Source organism: Malaclemys terrapin, chromosome 3, assembly GCF_027887155.1.
Source record: "Malaclemys terrapin pileata isolate rMalTer1 chromosome 3, rMalTer1.hap1, whole genome shotgun sequence".
NCBI lineage: Eukaryota > Metazoa > Chordata > Testudines > Emydidae > Malaclemys > Malaclemys terrapin.
This window is the reverse complement of record NC_071507.1, coordinates 140,835,179-140,860,780: the sequence shown is the minus strand read 5'-3', so window position 1 is coordinate 140,860,780 and position 25,602 is coordinate 140,835,179. Positions and strand designations below refer to the sequence as shown.

General features: G+C 39.9%; 1 protein-coding gene across 2 annotated transcripts in view; it reads right to left on the bottom strand.

Moving 5' to 3' along the window:
* RNGTT (RNA guanylyltransferase and 5'-phosphatase) overlaps positions 1-25,602 on the bottom strand; it is a 416,529-nt gene that overhangs the window by 109,362 nt on the left and 281,565 nt on the right. The window contains exons 13-14 of one of the 2 annotated variants that reach the window (XM_054023812.1): positions 5,777-5,877; positions 3,991-4,027 (exon numbers count right to left, since the gene is read on the bottom strand). In XM_054023812.1, coding sequence (XP_053879787.1) covers positions 4,021-4,027; positions 5,777-5,877 — 108 coding nt within the window. In that variant the 3' untranslated portion in view covers positions 3,991-4,020. Of the gene's footprint in view, positions 1-3,990; positions 4,028-5,776; positions 5,878-25,602 lie in introns of those variants that run through there. The other variant, XM_054023811.1, reaches the window with a different exon arrangement.

Below are 25,602 nucleotides of genomic sequence, written 5' to 3'. Positions count from 1 at the left end.
CACAAGAAACCACTCAAAGGCTGAAGGGCCTGCAGTTATGAGACTACAACCTAGGAAAATCTGAAAGGATATTTCAAAGTACTGGCAAGCGAAGTTAGCCTTTTTTTAAATGTATGGAATAGGGGAGATCTCCAGTTTGAATGTCTCATTTTTGTGAGATGCAGGCCTTCCACCAAAACTTATTTTCATTCAGCTGATTATTAAATACAACTAAAACTGGACTGGGACTTTAGGATCATGCATCTGTGTAACATAAAAACAAAAAACTATAAAATCTGCCTTTTACTGAGATGGAGCAATGCCTGTAATTTACAGCAACTTGCTGTAGTAACAACATTTTACTTTTATAGAGACTTTCCTGCTGATGCTTTACAAATTATGGGCTTGATCCTGCTCCTTTTTAATTCAATGGCAAAATTCCCACAGACTTCAATGGGAAAAGGACTGAACAGATAAAAAGAATCATCCAACCATCCATCACTGAATACAGCTATGTCTGGAGTGGAACACAGCAGTACTTAATAGAGAACACTAACACCTCAGAACAATTTAGACAAGGAAACCACAGAAGGAATTTTAGGTAGGTAGAAAATAATTATACAAATGGGAATTTGATAGTCACCACAGACAGCCCCCCTTTTTTGTATGAAAATTACCACAAGATTATTACAAGTAAATAGGATCTCAGTTACATATTCCATCTAAAAAACAATGGGTCCAACAGCACCGTGTCCTGTAATCCCATGCTAAGGGCACTAGATAAGTACTGCTGCAGTGAAAAGACTGATAGTGGCTGAATCACCAACACACAGTGCTTAATTTGTAATTAAAGAAGTGCTGGGGCTCAAGCAATTTGGTGCTAGGGCTCAAGCAATTTTTTAATTTTCATAACTGACACGGCAAGCCCAAAGGTGCGGGAGCTATGAACTGCCAAGTCTAGAGCTGCCGGGACTCAGTCCTGGCAATCCCTGGCACAAATTGAGCACTGCCAACATCGTTTCCTATAGTAACTTGAGTATTCTTATAATTTGATCTGCACCAACACTGCTTATGTGTGAGCGCTGATAAGATCACATCCTGAGGTGGTAGGGATCTAGGTATTTGCCCATATTTAAAGTAAAAGTTAAAGTAAAAGTTAAAGTAGAATGGAGGACTTGCTAATTGTGAGCAGTAACCTTTGCTTACTATTTCAGAATCCATTTATTCAGCTCTCCATGGAGAGCAGAAAGGATTCTCAAGTGTTTATTTGAGATAAATGCGGATTTGTCTCACCATTTGTCAGTGACAGATCAATATCGGGACATAAATTCTGATTCCATAAACATCACTGCTTAATTGTATTGTAAAATAACGGATGAATTTCAGGGCAGCTCTCTAATCACTTCTGTATTGCTCAGCTGTCAAGCCTCCGTCCAGTATATAGTATTTTTGACCTAAAGGGAAAAAACCACTTTCCTTAACAGGTTGACAGTTATATCAATGCCTGCTTTTTCAGAAAGCCTAGCTTGGGAACAAACCAAAAGGAAGCCCAATGCCATAATTTTAGAATTGCTAGCAGCAAGGCATTCAGTTTAATGAAACAGATTTTCATATTAGAACTCAATCTAACAGGCGCTTGTTCACAGCCATTTTATTATAGCAGTGCTCAGAGTCCTGAAACGCCTTTTTAAAGCATAAACTTACACGTAATTATTTTTGATACTCCTGCAGCATCTAAAAAATCCTTATATTTCTGTTACACCTTTCAAACAACTTTACAATGCGTAGCCATGCTGGAAGAAAGACAAGAGGTAATGGATGTGGTTTAATTAGGCTGAAGCTTTATTCATTTAAAATGTCTGGAAATACTCAGCAACAAATTGTACAATGCATGTCATCAGTATTTCCTTGTTTCCACCTGGCTGGGGGGCCGGCTTCAGCTCTCCCCCTTTCTAATCTGTTCCCAGCCAGGCAATTGCTAGGACCCCACCAATTTCCCATACGAGGGTTAAGGGCGCTTGAAGAGGGAGGGAGATTGACTCGCTGCTGTACAAGACATTAGGAACCCTGAATCCTGCTTCCCCAGTTCCTTTAAGGGATGTTTTCCTTTACATCCCCTTCAAGTCCATTTTATCTCATAACCGTATCCCTTCTGTAATGAGTACCCACACTGGAATCTGCCACATTTTTTATTTACTAAGTTGCAAAATTTTAACCTAACATTTAATAAAATAACCCTGCCACCCCATCGAGTCTTTGATCCACTGTGGGGAAGGTGATAACGCCCACTATACTTCAGCCAATCTGGCAGTGAGGGAAAAATTCCTTCTCAGCCCCCAAGAAAAATTGGTGACTAGCATAATGTCTACAGTGAATCATGAAGAAACCCAATTTTATTCTGATTCCATGATGGGTATTGCCAGCCTGATCCTAGTGAGAGGGATTCTCTGGACCTGCCCAAAATATAAATAATGCCCTCTCCAGCCCCTTCCTCCAGTCACCTGGAATGGCAGTGTCCCCCCTCCACACACACACACACACACACACACACACACCCCTGGTCTGGCCACTTCCTGTTCCTCCTTGTCCCATCCAGATAAACCTTCCCCCTCTGCCATCAAATGCAGATGGAGACTTTATAAGAGGAACAAGCCCTTTTCTTCCAGCCAGCTAGATAAATGACCTACCTTACACAGTTCCTGGGAGTACATTGTTAAGGTTTTGCCAAGCAATAAACTGAATAATTAAATTAACAACTGCCAATTAATCGCACCATATTACTTATACATTATTTGTGATTAACTGGTCAGAGGCTATGATTTTATAGATCACTATTCAGCATAAATATTTTTTTAAAAATTACAATACATAATATTTTACTCAGTACTTCATTAAATTTTTTTTGTTAGGCCCCTGTGAATTTAGTTATGTTAAAAACTTCATTACAATGTTAACTTTTAACAACAGTTAGGCTGCAGGTGTGTAGAGACCACAGCCTGTCATGCTGGCCAATATTGTTTCATTGTTTCCTTGTGCTCTCCTGTTCATCTCTCTGTCAGTCTGTTCTCTTATTTATACTTGCCGATACTCAGATTGTAAGCTCTTTTGGGCAGGGACTGACTTTTTGTTCTGTACAGCACCTAAGCACAATGAGGTCCTGGCCCACAAATGAGGTTCCTAGGCACTATAATACACAGATGATCTAATAGCTGAAAGCCTATGCTGTTGCACAGGTTTGACAGTTGGATCAAACAATCCATTTTCTATGCACACACCACTTTATGTTCACATTCCTCCTTCATGCAACCAATGAAACTGCTGGATGCAAATTCGCTGTAAAGGAAGGATGGTGATCGGTTGAGTTGCCTTTGATATCATAATAGTCTAGAATTCTTTGCATTTAAAAATTCAATGATAACAGGACACAAATCCAAGTGATTGAAATGATATTCTGAACAAAAAGAGCCATACTTGTAGCTGTTTTGATGCTTCACACTGGCTCTATGGACATTCTACGCCTCAGAGTGACATGTAGAGTGATAACCCTGGATTCTTTTTACATATATAATAATAACACATGTGATGTAGTACAGCACACACTGAAAATATGTAGTGTCTATATGCTGATAATCAAGCAACCCCAGTAAAAATATCTCAGTTTTGTAATCTAAGTTGTTCATTTACCCCTGTTGCATTTGATATTTAGAGCTGAATTGTAAAAAGGGGCTGCCTAAGCTGGCTATTCAACACACGCTTACTCAGGGAATATGGGCACCAAGATATGTAAAGTAGGCTTGGAAGGATTAGATTTTTATCAGTAAATGTAGGTAAACATCAATTTAACCCTACACATGCAAACCGACAAAAAATAATTCCACCGATAACTGAAATTTATAGACAGGCAAAGTAAATAAAAGATGCTTGAGAATTTACGAGAGTTTGATTTAAGGATATTTATTTTATATATTTTGACATGCAAGGTTGACAATTTGTGTTTTAATGGTTCTACAGCTTTAACTTCTTGAATCTCAGCATCTATTGTCAGCAACTGTGAATATTTAAATAGATAAAAACTGAAAAAAATGATGAAAAATAACATTGATATTATCTGTCAAAATTATAAATAAATATAATTCCAATTCCGTCAAGCCTGCATACAAAGTAACCATTTGCACACAAATTTAGAAGTCACTTCCACATTTTGGACACCAAACATATAATGTAGCTGGAATGTAATAAATGTTTTCAGTGTCTGAAAGTAGGACTTCCCCTATGAGGACAGACCAATGATTTATCTAGTCAAGTATCCTACCTCCAACAGATTCTAGGTGAGTTTCTAGAAATTGTTCTTGTTTATAACATTTTCCTTTTCTAATCTAATTGTAACATAATTCTATCAAATTGAATAAATTATAATCAGCATCTTTTCTTTGTTTATTATTTCTGTGTGAAATCAGTATCTTATCAAATGCATACTCCACTTAAAATGAAATGAGAGAATTTTTTTTGTTTAGACATCATGGCTCATTACTGTAACATTTTCAAGCTTCAGCAGAAATCACAAAAATGGCCCTGCAATTAAATACCTTGTTTGGCTAATATAGCTTAATTTTTATTATGGAAAATCGTCCGGTTAAGTGATTACAATCAATATCCTTTTTTAAGAAAGCAAAGATGATAATGTGTTTTTTGTTTTAAACTGGAAACATCTGCCTCTCAAAAGCTAAAACAAACATCCTAATATATTCCCTAGCAGTAAAAGTAACAGTTTTTCTATTGGATATTAAATACACATTTTCTGTTGAAATCCAAACAGGTATTTTTTGGCTTTGTGCCATATCCACAAGTTAGTAGTTCTGTATATTGTCAAATAATTCTCCGTGTCCTTAGGATGAGACACATTCACAATCTATCACAATCTCTATATATTAATAAGACCTGCAAGTATTTTAAAGAGTTAGATGTGCTGTTATTACCATTATTCAATTCTGTTCACTGGAATAATGAGCAACACATGAATTAACTGAAAAACTACTTTCTTCATAGTTACTAGAGAAATGAAGAGAAAAGCTAAAAGTAAGTATATCAAACTGTCAGCAGGAATGAAACCCAGATATTAAAATATTAAACAATCGGAAAATCAATTAACTTGATTTTAAACAAAACCTCTTCCATGGAAAACGTAACTTAATGACTTAAACCCCAGTACAATCACACATGGGAACTGCCATTGCTTAATACATTTATGCAATTCTAAGCAGCAGATGCACCAGACAGAGAAATAGGTAGAAGTGACGTAATCTAAAGAACATTTAAATGTCTTGGGCTATGAAACCTTACCTTCCTTGATAGGGTTTTGGTGGATATTAAAGAATAACTAATAAGTCAAAGAGCTACATTAAAGCAAGGTCTTGAATAAATCTTCATTGTTATACCATTCTGTGCAATTGTGAATAGATAATTTAACATACAGCAAATTTAATTTTTAAAAGCACAAGAGATGCTGTTGAATTTAATGTGCCTTCTTTAATAATAACGAATTAGGGAAATTCAGTTATATACATCTGCGGTACAGCTTCTTGGTACAGTACCAACCACAAGTCAAAGAAACAACTGGCTATGCTTCTAATGGACAAATGCTACAGAAAGTGAAGTAGGGTGTGTGTGTGGGAAAAGGGGAGGTAAACCTAGAAAAGATCAAGTAATAATACCAGAGAAATGTTTGCTGCTAAGGACCATTCAAGTGAATATTTTAGATTATATTTAAAAAGGGTAAGGAAGGGAAGAGATTACATACCCTTCTCCACCAATTCTTGTTATCTTTAGACGAAAATCAACAGAATTCAGACTGGGTGGCTTCCATTTCAAAATATCATCACATCGACCAGGCTTGTATTTCTAAAGCAAATTAAAGAGCAGTTTAATTATGCTTTATTAGGCTTTTTTAAGTTAAAATTCAGCATTTTCTACTTTATCAACTGTTTACTTCTGGGGTAGCTGTATTTAAGTATATTCTTTTAGCTGAAGTATTTGGCAAAATGTATGACAAAATACAATAGTTATATGCAACAAATAGAGTATTCACCATTTTATTTACATCTGATTCACTATCCCACTGTATTCAAACAATTGCACAGGACAAAGAACTGAGAAAGAAAATATAAATTAACATACTTGTTATGTCTTTCTGGCTAATAAAAAGATAACATTCTCCTAGAAAGGTGTTTTCACATGGAAACTCAAACTGAGATGAAACAGCGTAAGAAGAATCTAAAATGTTGACTCTCTCTCTCTCTCTCTCTCTCTCTAAACATCTTTTTTGCACCCTCAAATTTTTCAGACTATTTTAAGACCAGTGATTCTCTTAGCTATACAGCTTTTTGTGTTTGGTTATGGGTTGTTTTTTTTCTTTAATCACAATGTGAACAAGTCATGATCAGTCACCGTATTTTTTTCCTCAGATAGATCCAATTAGAAACATTTTTCTACCAATGGAAGACTGTGCTGTGTAAAGATTAAAGAAAACCATGACAGGTACCTTTGTATGTTGCTTTTCTATCCAGGAACAATAAGCTCAGATGAGTTGCCTAAGAGATAGAGTACCTGCTTGACTTACAGGGTAGAATGAAAAATATACTATGTTAAGTATTTAGGGATATGATAGAATTCACCAGTTCACTGTATTTTAAAATAAAGCCAGGCAGTGGATTGGGGGTGAGAGTGTGTGGGGAGAACTACCTTGTTACCTACTACTATATGATGCTATTTGCACTTAAACTAGGACTCATCTATGTGATTTACATGTAAGAGACCCATGGCGTTTAGTCAGAAGTTCCTGTCTGTATTTAGCATTTCTATTTCTTTATAATGTAAAAGAAGCAATCTTCTCTTATTTCATCAGAGATAAAACTAATAACCATCATTAAGGCTATGTTTTAGTCATGAACATTTTTAGTAAAAGTCATGGACAGCTCACGGGCAGTAAACAAAAATTCATGACCCGTGACATGTCCATGACTTTTACTATATATCCCTAACTAAAACTTGGGCTGGGGTCCGCAGGTGCTCTGGGGGGGGAAGTCCGGGGCGCCACGGGTGCTGGTCCAGGACTCCCGTTGGCACTGGTGGGAGAGGGCGGTGGTGCATGGCCCAGGACCCCCGCTGGTGCTGGGGGGAGGGAGGGGCAGGCAGTGGCACATGGCCTGGGACCCTTGCTGGAGCAGGAAGATTGGGTGTGGGGGGCTGGCAGGATTTTTACCCGGCTCTGACTGATATTTCCCTGCAGCTCCTAGGGGGAGGAGCGGCCAGGAGGGCTCCGCATGCTGCTCCCGTCACAAGCGCTGGCTACACAACTCCCATTGGCTGGGAACCGCAGCCAATGGGGGCTGCAGGGGGCGGCGCCTGCAGCTGCGGGCAACACATGGAGCGTTCTGGCCCCTCTGCCTAGGAGTTGCAGTGACATGCTGGTGGGAACCGGGAAGCCACCCCAAGTAAGCACTGCCCCGCACCACAACCCCCTCACACAGCCCTGAGCCCCCTCACACACCCCAACTGCTGCTGCTGCTGGACATGGGGCTGCCCGGCTCAGACAGCCCCTGAGCCAGGCGCACCGGCCACTGCAGATGTCACGGAAAGTCACAGAATCAGTGACTTCCATGACCTCTGTGATAGACACGCAGCCTTAACCATCATTATGGTTCATTGGTCTTCCCAAACAAATAAACATGCCTCCACTCTCTTCCTCCTAGATCTATCATTTCAGTGGAATTAATAAGACATGACTGCACTGTAACATTGAACTGCTTTTCCTTGCTCCGCATGATATGTATACTATTGTGAGCTATCCAGGGCAAGTTGACTATCTGCACACCCTTCTGCAAAGGGCCTAGGACACCATTGGTGACATACAAAAAAAGTCACAAGCCATAAAATATTAATCTCCCCTCCTTCTTAGAGTCAGTTCATTTTAGATCTTCCAGCTGCCATCTTACATCTCTTTCTTTCCATAGCTACCAGTCACTCACTCTCACTGTCATTTTTCTCCCATACTTTCCCTTACAAGAGTAATCTGTGAAAGACCCCCAAGTGTGAAGTACCTATATTCTTTCAAGGGAGGCTACTTGTCTCATTCCTCACTCTAGTAATCTGTATTTTCAAACTATAGTTTTGTCATTAACTACTGTGCTAAAGAGAGGCAGATATTAATATCACATAGATTTACTTATCTTAACCGAATAGGACAAAACATTATTCAGAGTAAGGTCTTTAACCTTTACAGACTGCATTACTTCACTTCATATTTAAAAAAATATCCGTTAATCATTTACTAAAAATTATTTTCAGGATAGATTAATGTATCAAAATGTGTTGATAGAAAACTGGAATAACTAAAAGTCCTGCACATCGTCTTGTTCAAAGTGGAGTTACTCTCCACAGTGGTTCTCATAATGTTTTGATTATGACAAAACAATTTTTTTTTTTGGGTGAGGGAATGCCATTAAATAGGGATGATTTTTTACTACTAAATATATATTCCTGCAAGACATGATTGAGTTTAATACATGCAACTGTATTATTTATTGTTGTGTTTTTGGATTCTAATTTGTCTATGGCCAAATAGTATTTCTAGTTATTCAGTATTTGACCAAGTATGAGTTCTTTGATACACACCAATTTGTACCAGACTTATCCATAGTTTGTTTGTGAAATCATAAGTCATGGACTGCTCTTTATCACAGTTACTGAGAAACAGCGAACAGAGGAAGGAAGCAAAAGTTGTTGGAGCAGCAGCTACCTTTCCTTTGCCGAAATGAACAGAAGGTTCTGCCATTCCATCTACTGCTCTGTCCTTCCAACGTGACTGAAGTTCCCTAACTATCCTACCAGACTGTATCATCTGTCAAGACATGTAGAAAGCTGAAACCTTCATCTATGGATCGACTAGTGTAGCAATACTTATAATATAGTAGATTGCAAGTGATAAATCATTTGCAGAGCAAGATTATTGGAGTACACATAATGATAGGTTTATTAAGAAAATAAGAACAGCCATACTAGGTCAGACCAAAGGTCCATCTAGCCCAATATCCTGTCTTCCGACAGTGGCCAATGCCAGTGGCCCGAGAGGGAATGAACAGATCAGGCAATCATCAAGTGATCCATCCCGTCGCCCATTCCCATCTTCTGGCAAACAGAGGCTAGGGACAACATCCCTGCCCATCCTTGCTAATAGCCATTGATGGACCTATCCTCCATGAATTTATCTAGTTCTTTTTTGAACACTGTTATGCTCTTGGCCTTCACAACATCCTCTGGCAAAGAGTTCCACAGATTGACTGTGCGTTGTGTGAAAAAATACTTCCTTTTGTTTGTTTTAAACCTGCTGCTTATTAATTTAATTTGGTGGTCCCTAGTTCTTGTGTTATGAGAAGGAGTAAATAACATTTCCTTATTTACTTTCTCCACACCAGTCATGATTTTATAGACCTCTATCATATCTCCCCTTAGTCGTCTCTTCTCCAAGCTAAAAAGTCCCAGTCTTATTAATCTCTTCTCATATGGCAGCCGTTCCATACCCCTAATCATTTTTGTTTACTTTTCTGAACTTTTTCCAGTTCCAATATATCTTTTTTGAGATGGGGCGACCACATCTGCATGCAGTATTCAAGTTGTGGGTATACTGTACTATGGATTTTTATAAAGGCAATATGATATTTTCTGTCTTATTATCTATCCCTTTCTTAATTATTCCCAACATTCTGTTCGCTTTTTTGACTGTTGCTGCACACTGAGTGCATATTTTCAGAGAACTATCCACAATGACTCCAAGATCTCTTTCTTGAGTAGTAACAGCTAATTTAGACCCCATCATTTTATATGTATAGTTGGGATTATGTTTTCCAATGTGCATTACTTTGCATTTATCAACACTGAATTTCATCTGCCATTTTGTTGCCCGGTCACCCAGTTTCGTGAGATCCTTTTGTAGTTCTTCGCAATATGCTTGGGACTTAACTATCTTGAGTAGTTTTGTATCATCTGCAAATTTTGCCAACTCACTCTTTACCCCTTTTTCCAAAATATTTATGAATATGTTGAATAGGACTGCTCCCAGTACAAACCCCTGGGGGACACCCCTATTTACCTCTCTCCATTCTGAAAACTGACCATTTATTTCTACCTTTTTGTTCCTTATCTTTTAACCAGTTACTAATCCATGAGAGAACCTTCCCTTCTTCTCCCATGACTGCTTACTTTGCTTAAGAGCCTTTGGTGAGGGACCTTGTCAAAGGCTTTCTGAAAATCTAAATACACTATATCCACTAGATCCCCCTTGTTGACCCCCTCAAAGAATTCTAGTAAATTGGTGAGGCATGATTTCTGTGATGAACTGGGACTGTTCTTAATGTGGTCTTTGAATGCTGAGTGGGGAGTGTTGGCATGGGAAGGCAGGGGAGTGTGGCTAGGATGGTCTGCATTGGGGGATGGGAGACTGGCCTTGAGGGAGGATACCTGAGCATGTAACATGAGAACCCAGGAAGGGGTTAGAGGCCAGGTGACACCTTTGCCTGGGAAACTGAACAAAGGCTGGGGGAGGAGATGCTGGGGGGAGAGAAAGTTGCAGGAGCTGGCTGGTGGAATGGCAGACGGGGCTCTGACACCCCAAGGGGGGCGTGGTGCCCGTGGGACCCCAAGATGAGCCTAATTGGGGGGGGGTCCTGTTGTCTGTGCCTGCAAGACCTGTCTTGGACTGTATTCCTGTCGTCTAAATAAACCTTCTGCTTTACTGGCTGGCTGAGAGTCATGGTGAATCGCAGGAAGCCAGAGGTGCAGGGCCTTGTGTCCCCCCACAAGCCGTGACAATTTCCCTTTACAAAAAACATGTTGACTCTTCCCCAACAAATTATGTTCATCTATCTCTCTCACCTTTTTTTTGCCCTTTAGACAGAGACAGGCAATGGGACCGAGATGTAAAGTAACCTAGAGTCAAGATCCAAAGATCAGGACTTCTATGCCAAATCCTGAACAGAGAAATCCAAAGGCTTCAGAGGGCTCTAAGCAGGTACAAAAGCCTCTTCCAGGTTGAGGACTTTTTAAGCTCATGATCCTATTCACTTCTCACCTGGACGGTGAAGGCTACACAGGCCAAACTCCCCTTTGGGAAATGACATTTCTCAGACAGTGGAAAGACTATGTCAGCTTGTCTGATGCAGGGCATTGTATTCTTGAAGAAAATATGCATTTACACAGTGCTTGCCACCTCAGATCCATCACATCATGGATGTAAAACAAGCTCTTAATATAAGTAAAAATTAAAATTGCACTGAATTACCAAACCCAATGTAAAATCAGCTGTGCAGAAGAAAAGAGAAATAAGAAATATTCCGAGGCGCGCGCACACACACACACACACACACACACACCACCTTAGTAGAGGCAATGGGCTTTTTCTTGTAGATGGAGTTATTCTTTCTGCCTTTGCTACTAGGAACCAGCAGGAACTTAACAGCCTTGGTTATACATTTGTGGCAATGGTACAAATTTCAAAATTATTGCTGACATGCACTGTGCTTGCTGCGGACAACACTAACTTGCATAAGCAGATCCAAGAGAACACGCCCAAGAAGCAATGGCAGTACAACCACACTAGTACAGGTCCTTATCAAAAAAAGAAAATTTATAACTTCACAACAGTTCTGTTAACACTAAGGAACTGCTAAGAGTTCCAAGTGATCCACCAACATTTCTCTAAATATTTTGAAAGGGGCAGATAGCAGTCAGACCTTGAAGCTCATTGCTCTTGAGAACAAGTTGCACTGTTCTCAATACTGAAAATGTTGATGTGAAGGACAAACTCTCAGGAATCTAGCTTAAAATGAAATCTCAGCCTGCCAAAAAACACATTAATAATCCTTGAGAAGGGGCTCATTTCCTTATTGAATGATCACATACATACCAAACAGTACTGAGCCTGTGTCAATCTGAACACTAAGTACTGAATCAAAATACTGTTTAAATATTAGTTGGAAGTAATCAAGGATTTAGCACGTGAAGCATGTAAAAGACTCACATTAGAGCAAGCATAGCACATTGCAGAGCTGTTCTGCCTAAAATTATAAATTGTTCTAGGAATACATTCACAGTTTTAAAGCAAAATTTGAACCAGTTTGTTTAAGACCAAACTACTCCCTGAAATGGTAAGTATATAGTGAATATGACAAATTTACCCTGAGCAGAAAACAGTTATAAATGCATAGCACCACCTTTTCAAGTATATTAATCTACACACCTTCTGAGAGTGGAGATTAATGCTTCAATATGAAGCCTATTAATTCACTCCAACCTCAGAAATCAGAACTGTTGAATTTTGCTCCCAGAAAAGTATATTGGCAATTCAAAAGCCATTTAAATTGTTAAGTAATTCTCAGGAAAATTTTCTTATCTGTTGATGCTAATGCTAAGTTCCATACCAAGATCATTAGAAAGAAGTCCAGCACATCTGTTTTGGAGGAGCACATCATATCCAAGGTTCATCCATCACCAGGCTTCACAACAGTTCTGGGTTTTGCACTGTCCTGCTTTGGTTTCCAAAACCTCCTGTCCCAGTTAAAGCAGCTTCTGTCCCGCAGTGCAGGCTAAGTTCAGCTCCCCACTTGGGTGTTGTGACCTGACTTCTGCTGCACAGGGTCCCACCACCATTCTGGTTTGGCCTAACCCTCCTCCTCCCCCCCCCAGCAGGAGGTTTGGCAGGCAGGCCAAATTTCAGTGAGTGGTCCTGCAATTGGAGCATGGAGTCCCAGTGCTACTCACTCTAATTTGGCCCGGCTACCCCCACATCAGGGAGACCGAACAAATCTGAATGGTGTTGTGACCCCGTGCACCAAGGGTCAGGTCACAAACCAAGAGTGGGGAGCTGAGCCCAGCAAGCTCTGTAGGTGAGGAGTCACAGCAGAGGCCACTGCAGGGCGAGCGCTTGGTGGGCTCACTCCACAACTCCTCTCTTCCCCATAAGCAGCACCCAATCCCACACTCCTGTGGGCCCCCACCTCGGGGAGGGGCAGCACCCCTTCTCCCCCAGGGGCAGCACCTATCCTGCTTTAGCCACTCGAAATGTTGGAAGATATGCATCACACCAATGAGAAGTTTCCAGAGATCCTGACATCATGGACAATGACCACAGGAGCACATCATGGTTGAGATTATGTCTATCTAAAACCTCTCTTTTGGGAACTTGTGCTTTCAATGGCCATACTGTAAACCTGAAATGAATGAGATCTTCATGGAGGGTGTGGAGAGGTACTGGTGACAGATATTGCAACCGCATGAAGTATCTTTGTGGGGAGCATATTGTATTAAGATTAAGCATGGTTATGTATCATTGTGGGCCAGGGGTTGTATGCAACTCCAGGGAGGGAGGGTTGCTTTTAGCTCCTTCAGGAACTAAAAACAGCAGAGGGTCATTAAGCTGAATTATTCAGGTTGTGACCCCATACTCCAGGGGCCAGGTTGCAGAGAGATACTAACCCCTAGGAAGGCTTACATATACTAGTTCAAACTGGGTTTTCCAGAGACCAACAGACAAAGAAAGGGCTTTTGACATAAAAGTTTGCATTTAAACTCATTTGGGGCCTTCTTTCTGATTCAGCAAATGGACAGGATCTTTATGTCCACAGAAGGCCCCAGGTCTTGCAGAAGGGTTGGAAAGTCTTTGGCCTACGAAGGTCCCCATAAGACTGATGGGTGACTTCTGGTAAGCTTTTAGCAGGTGTATAGAAACTTTTATTGTTTTTATATTTTCTTTCTGTAATACTTTTACCTTAAGAATAAAAGTGGTCACCTAGAAATGGCTGTGTGGTAACTCGTAACTGTGGGCAATATGTAGTTCATAGCCCTTGGAGAAAAATCAAAGCCCAGGTGTTGGCTTTTCGGCAGACTGGTTTGCTGAGGATATCATAGTGTAAGGCATGGAACTGTGTCATCTTAAACCCCACCCCTGTCAGAAGATTTGAGACCTGTTTGGGCATTCCTGACATGGAGCAAAGGGGATTTAGGTGTAGTTACCCTGAAATGGTGACAGTGCTTTCGCCCAGTCTTCAGACAGCTGTGTGCAGTGCTGATTTCCTACTAAAATATAGAGCATCTAAAGGGCTAAATTAACTGATGCCAGATGCTAATGGTCCCAAGGATGAAAAAAGAATGTCTATGATCAGAGCATGCAGGCTTTCCTTTAGTCATATCCCCTACACCATCAGTACTGAGGGCAAAATGGCTTAAGAGCCTCTATTTCTGCTATCTCTTGGACCAGAGTGGTAGGCCTGGACTGTGGCCATCCTTACACTCTATGCCACAAGCATAAACCAGACATTGATAGCACTGGTTGATAATGTTACTCAATAGTATGCATAAGAATTAAATCATTATCACCTTATTGCCATTATTACAATTTTGAGGCTCTGTAACAATGTAAATATCTTGTTGCCTTCATCCCTTCTACAATGCACCTCAGAAAATCATTCTAATTTTTGCATGGTGAAGGAGCATCATTATGTTTAAAAGTGTTGTTCCATAAAGGAACCGTATTAAGTCCAGGCTCAGTTTATTCAAAAGATGTTTCTCTCCTCTAATAGTTTGCATCATTCAGCTGGGTAGACAATAAAATATAAGGGTTTCCATTAATTGTTCACCCCCTATTTTCTTAGTCTTGCATATTAGCTTACATTTAGGATTTTGGACATTTATCATTTTTTAAGACCTAAACAATCAAAATATTCACAGCAATAAAGATACACTGTCTTTAAGATCTGACAGGACAAACATGAGGGCAACTTTGAGTGAGCTAAAATGAGAAAGATTGTTAGTAGTATAAGCAGACTTTGTGAAGAAGTGACATCAGTGGTTCAGAACATACAAGAGAAGAGGCCATTCTTAACTTAGTCATATATTCATAGATTTTTAAGGCCAAAAGGGACCTTATGTTCATCTAGAGCTCACCTCCTGCCCAGAGGTGCTGGAACTAGGAGTTCGGGGTGGGGGGTGCTGCCATATCCTGTGGCTTGAAGTGGTTCCATTATACACAGGGTTTACAGTTTGGTTCAATGGCTCTCAGCACCCCGACTGTAAAAATTGTTCCAGCACCCCTGCTCCTGCCCGATCTCCTGCTTTACACAGGCCATAGAACCTTACACAGTAATTTCCACATCAAGCCTGTAACTTCTGCTTGAACTATAGTATATCTTTTAGAGAGGCATCTATTTTTTGTTTAAAGACTTCAGGTGATGAAGAATCCACCACATCCCTACGTAACTTATTACAACTGTTAATTACCCTCACTCTCTTAAAAATGTGTATGTTATTTCCTGTCTGAATTTGTCTAGCTTCAGCTTCCAGCCACTGGATCTTGTTTATGCCTTTGTCTGTTAGTTTAAAGACACCTCTACTATCAGAAATCTTCCATCTAGGAACTTACAGACCAAAATCAAGTCACCTGTTAAGCAGATTCAGCTTCTTTAGTCTCTCATTGTAAGGCAGATTTTCCAGTCCTCAAATCATTCTTGTAGCTCTTTTCTGAGCCCTTTCCTATTGTCAACATCCTTTTAAAAATGGATCCCCAGAACTAGACAGTATTTCTGTAATGGTCTCATTAATGATATATACAGAGATAATACCATCTCCCTACTCTTAACTAATATTCCTCTGATTATGCAGCCAAGGATCATATTCACCCTCTTAGCTAGCATTACACTGGAAGCTCAAGTGCAGTTGGCCATCTACCACTATTCAAGTCCTTTTCAGAGTCACTGCATTCGAGGACACAGCCCCCATCTTGTAAAGGCGCCCTACATTCTTTGCTCCTATTAAAACTCATGTTGTTCAAATAAGCCTACTTTAACAAGCAATCCAGATTGGTCTGTATAACTAGTCCTTCAAAAACGTTAAAAAAATGGCTGAAAGGGTAAGCTAAGTGTTACCACACTATAATTAAATTCAGCTTCTGTAAGGGAAGCACTTCCATTTGTGATATTAATTACTACTGTAGAGAAAGTGCATCATAATCAGATAATGATTTTAAAATTACTAGCTAGTTAATCTGATAAAAAACAAGATTAACACTATGACACACACACACACACACCTGTGCTAATCAAAGACCCTAACGTCAAAGGTGAGATAATTAAAATCCTTAGAATTAGTATAGGGGCTTAAGCTTCCCAAAACAAAGTCTCAGAGTATGCACACCGAAAGAAAAAAGAAAGGCGGCAAAGGAGAAAAAATAATATAGTATGATGAAATGGATAGGTACCGTATATACTCGTTCATTAGCTCGTTTGTTTATAAGCTGACCCCCAAGATGGATAGGTTAAAATGGCAAAAAACTGTATGATCGTTTCATAAGCCAACCCTATATTTCAAGGGTTGGCAAACTTTGGCTCCCGGCCCATCAGGGTAAGTCGCTGGCAGGCCGGGACGTTTTATTTATCTGGAGTGTCCGCAGGCACAGAGTCCAGCAGCTCCCAGTGGCTGTGGTTTGCCGTTCCCAGCAAATGGGAGCTGCGGGAAGCGGCGCGGGCTGAGGGATGTGCTGGCTGCCACTTCCTGCAGCTCCCATTGGCTGGGAATGGCAAATCATGGCCACTGGGAGCTGCGGGGCTTCATACCTGCGGACACACCAGATAAACAAAACGTCCCGGCCCACTCACGGCTTACCCTGACGGGCCAGGAGCCAAAGTCTGCCGACCTCTGATCTACAATGACAATGTACTAGATATTCAATTCAATAATTCAATAATTCAATAGAGCTTAAAATAGTCAACTTGATAAGCCGACCCCCACTCTTTGATGCTTCACTTTTTTACCAAAAAAATTCATCTTATGAACGAGTATATACAGAAATTCAAACCAAATGGAATCCTAAACCAATGAAGCCAATAGAAAGGAGCATAAACTATATGGCAGGTAAAATCTAAACTGGAAATTTGTAAAGAGGGAACAAAGAGTCAAAGACAAAAACAAATACAAAAAAGACTAAGTATAACAGAAGCAAGAAGTCTGAAAGGTAATTTGAGAGTCAGCTAGGCAACTAGGCAGTAAAGGGAGCAATTAAGGGCATTACAAAGACGCCAAATTAATCCTTTGCATTAGTCAGCACCACTGAGGATTTTGGGAGGATACATACCACAGACCTAGTCTTATCAGATAGTAAAGATGAGACACTGCTAAAGATTGAGCTGTCAGAAGAGATGATGCAGGAACAAAAAGAGCAACAAGTCATCAGCATTGGTTATTATGTGTGATATATGATATCCATTATGTATTATATATGATATGCATTCAAGGATTTCATAGGAGCTACAGAATGAAGTGGCTGAAATCTGAAGAAAAATATGTACTCTCATTAAAATCAGATCCTCTATAGAATATTTGCAGAATTGCAAATGTGCCAATTTTAAAGAAAGTGTTGGGTGATCTGTGGAATTATAGACCAGTGAATCTTATTTTATCATTTCAACCAGTTTTCTAGATGCTAATTAAAAACAGAACTATATGAAATCTAAATGAACATGAAGGCTTCCTAGATAAAAGTCATGTTTCTCCAATCTACCTTTCACAAAAGGTCCTCATACGAGGCTATTAAGGCCAAAATTTTCAACCTTGGATGTCTTGAGTTAGGCGCCTAAATTCACATTTTTACTACCTGCACCTGCCACTAATCTCGATAGGATTTGTGAGTGCCGAGCATCAGACCATTTATATTTGGGTACTTAAATATGTATTAAGGAACCTAGTTTTAGGAACCCAGCTTTGAAAGTGTTGGCCTACATAGTCAGAGGATGAGATTTAAATATCTGTATGAATTAGAAGCTAGTAAAAAAACAAAAACATAAAACAAAGAAAAGGAGTAAATTAACAATTTTTCACATGGCAAAAGTTAACAGTGTAGGCAGGGCCATGTTGTTTAATATATTCATTAATAGTCAGGAAAAGGGAAGGACAGTGAGGTGACAAAATTTCTAGATTAAACAAAATTATTAGGTTAATCCACACTGGGAAGACCATAAGGAATTTCAGAGGCACCTAACAAAGCTAGATGAACCACAATGACATGAAATTTAGTGTTGACAAATGCAAGGTAATGAACATTGGAAGGAATATATTTGACTACTAACACACATTGCTGGGTTGCAAATTAACTGTGACCACTCAGGTTGAAGGCCTGCATGCTCAATTTGCAGAAGTGGGCAAAAAAGTGATTGGGATTGATTTATTAATTAGGAAGTCAGGTCAAATATATTGTGGATGATTTCCCTTTCATTTACACATACTACAGCATTTCTGTACAACCATCTAACGCTTTTACCATATGTGCTTTTTTGTAAATACAAAGAAAAGGGAAGAATAATCCAGAAAATGAGACCAAGAAGTTAAGTTTATTAACGACAAGTGCCATGCTCAAACTGCTACTGTGCCCTATTCCTGTGTAGGTTCCTTACTTCAATCTTATTTGGTACAGCTTTTGGAATATATTATATATATTGTCTTATTAAAAAAATGATGAACAAGAGAAGGGGGTATTTACATCCCTGACTATTTTATACCAAGCTAACTTTAAAAGTGGTGGGTATTTCTACGGCAGCCTCTGGCGCTTCCACAATTGCAATGGTCATGGGAAATACCACACTCTTCAACATCTGTTTATAGTACATAGCAGTTTAGACAAAATGACTGGGTTGTCCTAGTCCAAAGTATTCTACAGAAGTTAATTTATTTTACTTAATGTTTCAAGATAAGTTTAGTTCCAAACCAACTAAGATTCAGCGAAAGCCAATTCCAGGGGCTGTATTTTGAAAGTAAACACACTAAGATAAGTTGAGCTTAGAAATCAATTGTCTCTCTTTTTATCTGCACGGAAACCCACTAAGATATGATTTATAAATACTACTGGGAACAATCAGATTGGAAGACAAACAGCTTGGTAAACAGCACTTTCAAAAAACTTTTCAATGTGAAAACTGAAAATAGGGGAAAAGGGCAGTATCACAGAGTGACATTGGCCCTTTAAGAGGGTACAGGATCAGTGCACCTCTGACTTGGTCAGCTGACCCCAGCTGAGCTTTAAAAGAGGGTACCTGGGCTTAGAGAGAGGGAGACCTGGTGAGGGGGAGCCTGGGTGAGTCAGGTTGAGAACTAGCCAGCAAAAGGCCAGAGTCCCATGGGAGAGAAGGTAGAAAGAATCTGAGAGCTAAAGTGGGGGGAGGGGAACCTTTGGACCTGTAGCCCAGGGTGAGCTGAGGAACTGTATTTTTGCTGAATTGACCTAAGTTCAGACAATAGAACTGCACGAAAGAGACTGTGGATGTGGCAGAGAGTCTGTAACAAGTTGGGGAGAAGCCCTACCTTGTTACAGGAAGAAAGTAGGCACTCCGTGGAACATAAACAGGACACAAAGGGTATCTCTACACTGCAATAAAACACCGATGGCTGGCATAAGTCAGCTGACTTGGGCTCATGGTGTTCAAGCTGCAGGGTTATAAAATTGCTGGGACCGTGGGGTCCCAGAGCCTGGGCTCCAGCCTGAGCCCAAACGTCTACCCTGCTATTTTATAACCCTACAGTCTGATGCCCAAGTGTTTTATTGCAGCATAAGCATACACATAATGGCTGCCACTTTTGTATACATCTCTAGGGGCTTCATCCAAAGCCAATCGAAATTAAGTTAAAGACTTAACTGGGCTTTAGATCAAACAGTTAAATCACAGCACTACTGGTATCTAACTGATCACTTTGTAATGAATCATGAATAGCTGGACTACGAAGGCACAATTTAAAAACCGACAAAATTCTGTTGTGTCAAAAATAAGGAAATTAATAAATTTTGCTTTTAATGCTGCAGTATCTAAACTACAGATTCAAACCTCACAAACAAACTAAGAGCTGCAGCCATCACTAGACTCTGGCTTTCTGTCTGGTTCAATAAATCTATAATGAAATTGAGAGACCTGTTGATGTGTTCAGTAAGCATCTGATCCATCTTTCATACAGTTGTTAACAAAGTCCATGTGTTCTACAATTATCTCATAGGAAACAAGCCTGTAGCTAATAACTTTTGAAGGTTATAAAGATGTAAAAAATTCGTTTTTTGGCTATGCCAAAGTCATCTCACATTCACAACTAAGCCAAAATATGCAGAACGATAAGACCTTGATAAGAATTTTATAAGGAAGTCTTGAAAATAAAATAAAAATAGAATTCTTGATAATTCTGCGTTACTTGATAATGAATAGTTGATGTATTTGATAGTAAATTAATTTCCTGTGCCTTTATACGAGTACATTTTGATGCTGCTAAATTTCCAGTTTCTATTCTTTTCATCTCTTTGGTGTTTTAGTGGACTTCTTGACAAAGTTTTTATTGACTTGTTTTGAATATTCAGTAATGATGAGAGTGTTAAAAATGTGACTCTTAATTGAAGGTACACAATTGCATCTTACAAAAGGACAAAAAAGTATAATGAAAGTCCGATCGTATGGGAGAGACAACACTGTCTCAACCTGTAGGTGCATGCTGTCAACTAGCTTTGTGTTGATTATTTCTTTTTAACATTTTAAATACAGACACAGAACCAATAAGAATTTACCACTGTGACATATTGACTTTGGTGTGGTAATGCAAATTTAATGGCTTGCTGGCTTTTTTCACTAGAGATCTAATGCTATACTGAGATGCTATGGGGGGGAATGACATATTTTGTAAGCAATAACACTTACCTACAAGAAGAGATAAAACTAGCAGTATTTTATTGTTCCAATGTTACCGTAAAGCATTTTACATCTGATGAAAAAGATATATTGTTTCAAGACTACCCAAGTTGTATTTTGAAATACAGCATAGTTCTCTACTAAACAGAAAGGAAAAGATGATTATAGCCAAAAACAGTTTCTGAAATATTAAGCTACATTGTCAGATCAGACTGAGTGACACGCACAAATATGCTACTAATATTTGCTCATTTAAATAAGGTTAGATTATATTTCATACTTGGGATTTTAACATTTGCATGCAAATTAGGTTTAGAAAGTTAACCTGTATGTAGAAATTACTCTATTAATATTTTAAAAGGTAGAGCTCAATTGTCTTTTTTCAATAATTCTGCTGTGAATTTTTAAGTCAATGCGATATTTATATTGGACTTCATTTCTGTAATTTTGGTCTTAAACATCTTCTACTTCTGTACCTTAATTTAGTTTTATACCTCAGGCCTCATTAAACATCTCATCTCATAACCATACTAATAGCTTTCCTTAATATTCCACTGCGCAAAGAGGAAAATGTGACAACCATTTCTTCAAAACTAACTTCATTTAAATATTAATCCCATTAATATTTGATAAATGGTCAGTTCACAACTGAGACCCACATTTACAGCATTCAGAACCTATTAGCTACTAACTTATTCACTGTTTATTTTCTTTTGGCACACCCTTTAGTCAAGAGAAATCAGTTTTTGTTCACCTTGATTTGCATTCTTTCCCTTCATCCTCCCAATCACTGTACAGTCCTAAAAACTGTACCACTTGATCATAAGCAAAGAGGCTGAAATCAATGGCTCCAAGCTGTTGCCTAAGATGAATGACCCAGAATGGACTCTGATGCTCCTGGACCTAGACACTGGATTTTCCAATTACACTGCTATAAATCAGGAGTAACTACTAAAGCCAAAATAGTTATAGCCAGTGTAAGACTGGCAACACGAAAATGTGTCTTGCCCTGATAGTATGACTAGTCACTTTCAGCCGAAGGAACCGGAGTTCCATGGCTGCTGCTTAACATAGTTCTATATTACTATTGATTTTGTAATGTTGTTATTCTTCACCATCTAGAACTCATTACCTCTTTACATCTGTACTATATAAATCTTACAAGAAAAGCTAATGCAATAATAGCCCATAAAAATACCTAAGTTTGTCTTCTATGGATTTTTTGTTTTATTCTGTTTATTTCATTTTTATCTCTTATTTGAACTGAGATGAACCTCAGTGCAAAAACAGAACAAGATGTAACCCAACTATCTATGTGAACACACAATAATGTTTTGTTCACTTCCCTAGATGAAACTTCCTTTAAACTAGATTTTACAATTCCGGAATAGGTTAAAGTTGAAATTGATGAGTTCAAAGAGATTGATCTTCACTCTCCCAAATTTTTGTCTCTCTCTGGAAAGATGGACATAAAATTAATAATTGAACACACCGTGTGGCAAAGTACCTTCTTCTCCTCAGCAGGCTCAGTCCTTTTTAGCCTTGGAGACACAGGCTTGGGCAAAGCAAATCCTCGTAGGTAGCACAGGGTCTGGCTGTTCCTTCCCTCAGTCAGTCCCTTGTGCTTGTTTTTCTTCCCTTCTGGGGACAGAGTGCAGCCTTCCTTGCTGGAAGGGTTCAGAGCCTTACTGCACCTAGCTTACTGGTAGCTTCCCTGCTTCTCTCACTCTCCCCCCTGCCCTTCCACGCCGGGGAGGGTTTAAAAAGGTCTCAAGCAGTTGGAGCCAGCTGAACCTAATTAGTTCCCTGGTAACCCCTTTTCCAGTTAAACCTTATTTCCCCATGGTTCTCTCTCCTCAGTGGTTTGGGAGAGGCCTTTTAACCCCCTGGGACTAATTACTACCCCCCCCCCCCTTTTGTAGCCATTTGTCCTGGGTTTGCCACAACGGCAATAAAGATAAACAAAACATAAAATTTAAATTGTCCAAAAACTAGCCCATTAGACAACAAAATGACTCTGCTGATTGTGCAGCAATTAACCCTCCTTCACATACGCCAGTCTCACACACTTTTTCCTGAAATAATTAGGGCTTGTCTGCACTACCATTTAAATTGAGGCAAGTTACATTGCTATGGGTGTGAAAAAGCTACTTCCCGAGCGATGTAATTTACATAGATTTAATGTAACGTCTACATCATGCTGTGTCAGTGGGAGAGTGTCTCCCACCGACACAACTTCTGCAGCTTGTTCAGGTGGAGTAATTATGCTGACGGGAGAGTTCTCTCCCGTTGGCATAGTGCATCTTCACCAGAAACATTACAGTGGTAGAGCTGCATCAGTGCAGCTATGCTGATGTAGTACAGCAGTATAGACTAGCCCTTAGATACTTTGCAAATGACAGAATTAACTTTTTAATCCCTGCAGAAGTGAGTGTAGCCATTGCTAGCAGTGAAGATAAAAGCAGGAATTTCCCATCTCCCAAACTTTGCTCTAAGGGTCCAAACCTGAGAGACACCGAGCACCTATAATTCCCATTTAAGTAAATGGGAATTGAGGTAACTCAGAACTACTCAGGATGAGGCCCTAGAGCTTTGCAGTTATGAAGATGATAAACATTCAGCAAAATAAAATGACTATGAATGACAAATGCTAGATGCAATTGTGTGAATGCACAAGCACGCACACACAGAGAAGTTAATTTAAGACACTGAAAGGTTCAACTACAGTCTGAACTTGTTTACAATCACCTACAGATAGGAAATCTCCTCAAGAGGCTTATTTTATGGGCAAAACCTATCAAATAAAATTAGCTTTCTTCCTTCAGGAAAAAATTCCCTGTAATTTAAAGGGGCACTCTCTATATAAGTATTCAATGGAAAAAAAAATTGGTGAAATTGTCTAAAACTATGCCAAGATGGCTAATGTGTGCAATGGCTCTGGTTTTGAGCAATCACCATTTCCTTGTGCGTATTGGTGATAGAACAAGTGCTTGGAGGCACCATAAGAACAGCCTCCCACAAGGATCAGTATTATCTCCAATATTATTCAACTTAGATTTTGAATGACCTCCCATACCATGGTCTCGCAAGTTTGTTTATGCAGATGACATATGCCTCGGCACCCGGTCACACTCTTTTGACATACTTGAGAGTGTGCTGAATGCAGGTATGGCAGCTATGGCCAATTACTGTCATCAGTGGTGCCTGACACCAAGTGGAAGTAAGACTATGTACAGTGTCTTCCACTTCATGCACAAGCAGGCAGAGAGCTGAACAATGATCAGCAAATAAAGCATGATTCACAGCCAGTCTGTCTAAGTGTCATGTTGGACAAAACTCTCACATATCATGCCCATTTTACAAAGACAGCAACTAGGTCAAAATGTGTAACAACTTGCTCAGACAACTGGCCGGAATGACGTGAGGTGCCAATGCCCAAATGTTATGCACTTCACCATTGGTACTCCGTTATTCAGCGGCGGAGTACTGAGCTATAGTATGGTTTCGCTAGTATCACACAATCATGATTGATGTGCAACTTAATTCCACCGTGTGTATTATTTCAGGCACACCTAAATTTACTCCTCTACCATGGGTACGGGTTCTCTGCAATATTGCTCCGCCCAGTATTCGCAGAGAGGAACCGTAGGAAAGCTTGTGACTAAATAGTGTTATATGCCACATCTACTGATAATTAAAGACTTGTTTAATCCACCACATGGTCATCTGCCCTCACATTGCCCATTGTGGATAAGTTTATCATTTAAGGGATTTACAGTAGAGGAGGCATGGTGAGCTTCATGGTCCGCAGAGAAAGTGACAAATTATCTTGTCTCAGACCCCACTCAATGTCAACGCAGGGTTACTGCAAAGGCAATGGAGCTTTCTGAACTGGTATTGTGCTGTACATGGAATTTGTGTTGCAGAGGAATTTCGGTGGTGTTTTAGAGATATTCCACTATGCCAATATGGGTAGCCACAAACCACGACATAGAATCATAGAAGATTAGGGTTGGAAGAGACCTCAGGAGGTCATCTAGTCCAACCCCCTGTTCAAAGCAGGACCAACACCAACTAAATCATCCCAGCCAGGGCTTTGTCAAGCCAGGCCTTAAAAACCTCTACGGATGGAGATTCCACCACCTCCCTAGGTAACCCATTCCAGTGCTTCACCACCCTCCTAGTAACATAGTTTTTCCTAATATCCAACCTAAACCTCCTCCACTGCAACTTGAGATCATTGCTTCTTGTTCTGTCATCTGCCACCACTGAGAACAGCCTAGCTCCATCCTCTTTGGAACCCCCCTTCAGGTAGTTGAAGGCTGCTATCAAATGCCCCCTCACTCTTCTCGTCTGCAAACTAAATAAGTCCAGTTCCTTCAGCCTCTCCTCGCAAGTCATGTGCCCCAGCCCCCTAATAATTTTCGTTGCCCTCCACTGACTCTCTTCAAATTTGTCAACATCCTTTCTGTAGTAGGGGGCCCAAAACTGGACACATTACTCCAGATGTGGCCTCACCAGTGCCAAATAGAGGGGTATAATCACTTCCCTTGATTTGCTGGCAATGCTCCTACTAGTGCAGCCCAATATGCTGTTAGCCTTCTTGGCAACAAGGGCACACAGTTGATTCGTATCCAGCTTCTCATCCACTGTAATCTCCAGGTCCTTTTCTGCAGAACTGCCGCTTAGCCAGTCAGTCCCCAGCCAGTAGCAATGCATGGGAGTCTTCCATCCTAAGTATAGGACTCTGCACTTGTCCTTGTTGAACCTCATCAGATTTCTTTTGGCCCAATCCCCCAAACTGTCTAGGTCACTCTGGACCCTATCCCTACCCTCCAGCATATCTACCTCTCCCCCAAGCTTAGTGTCA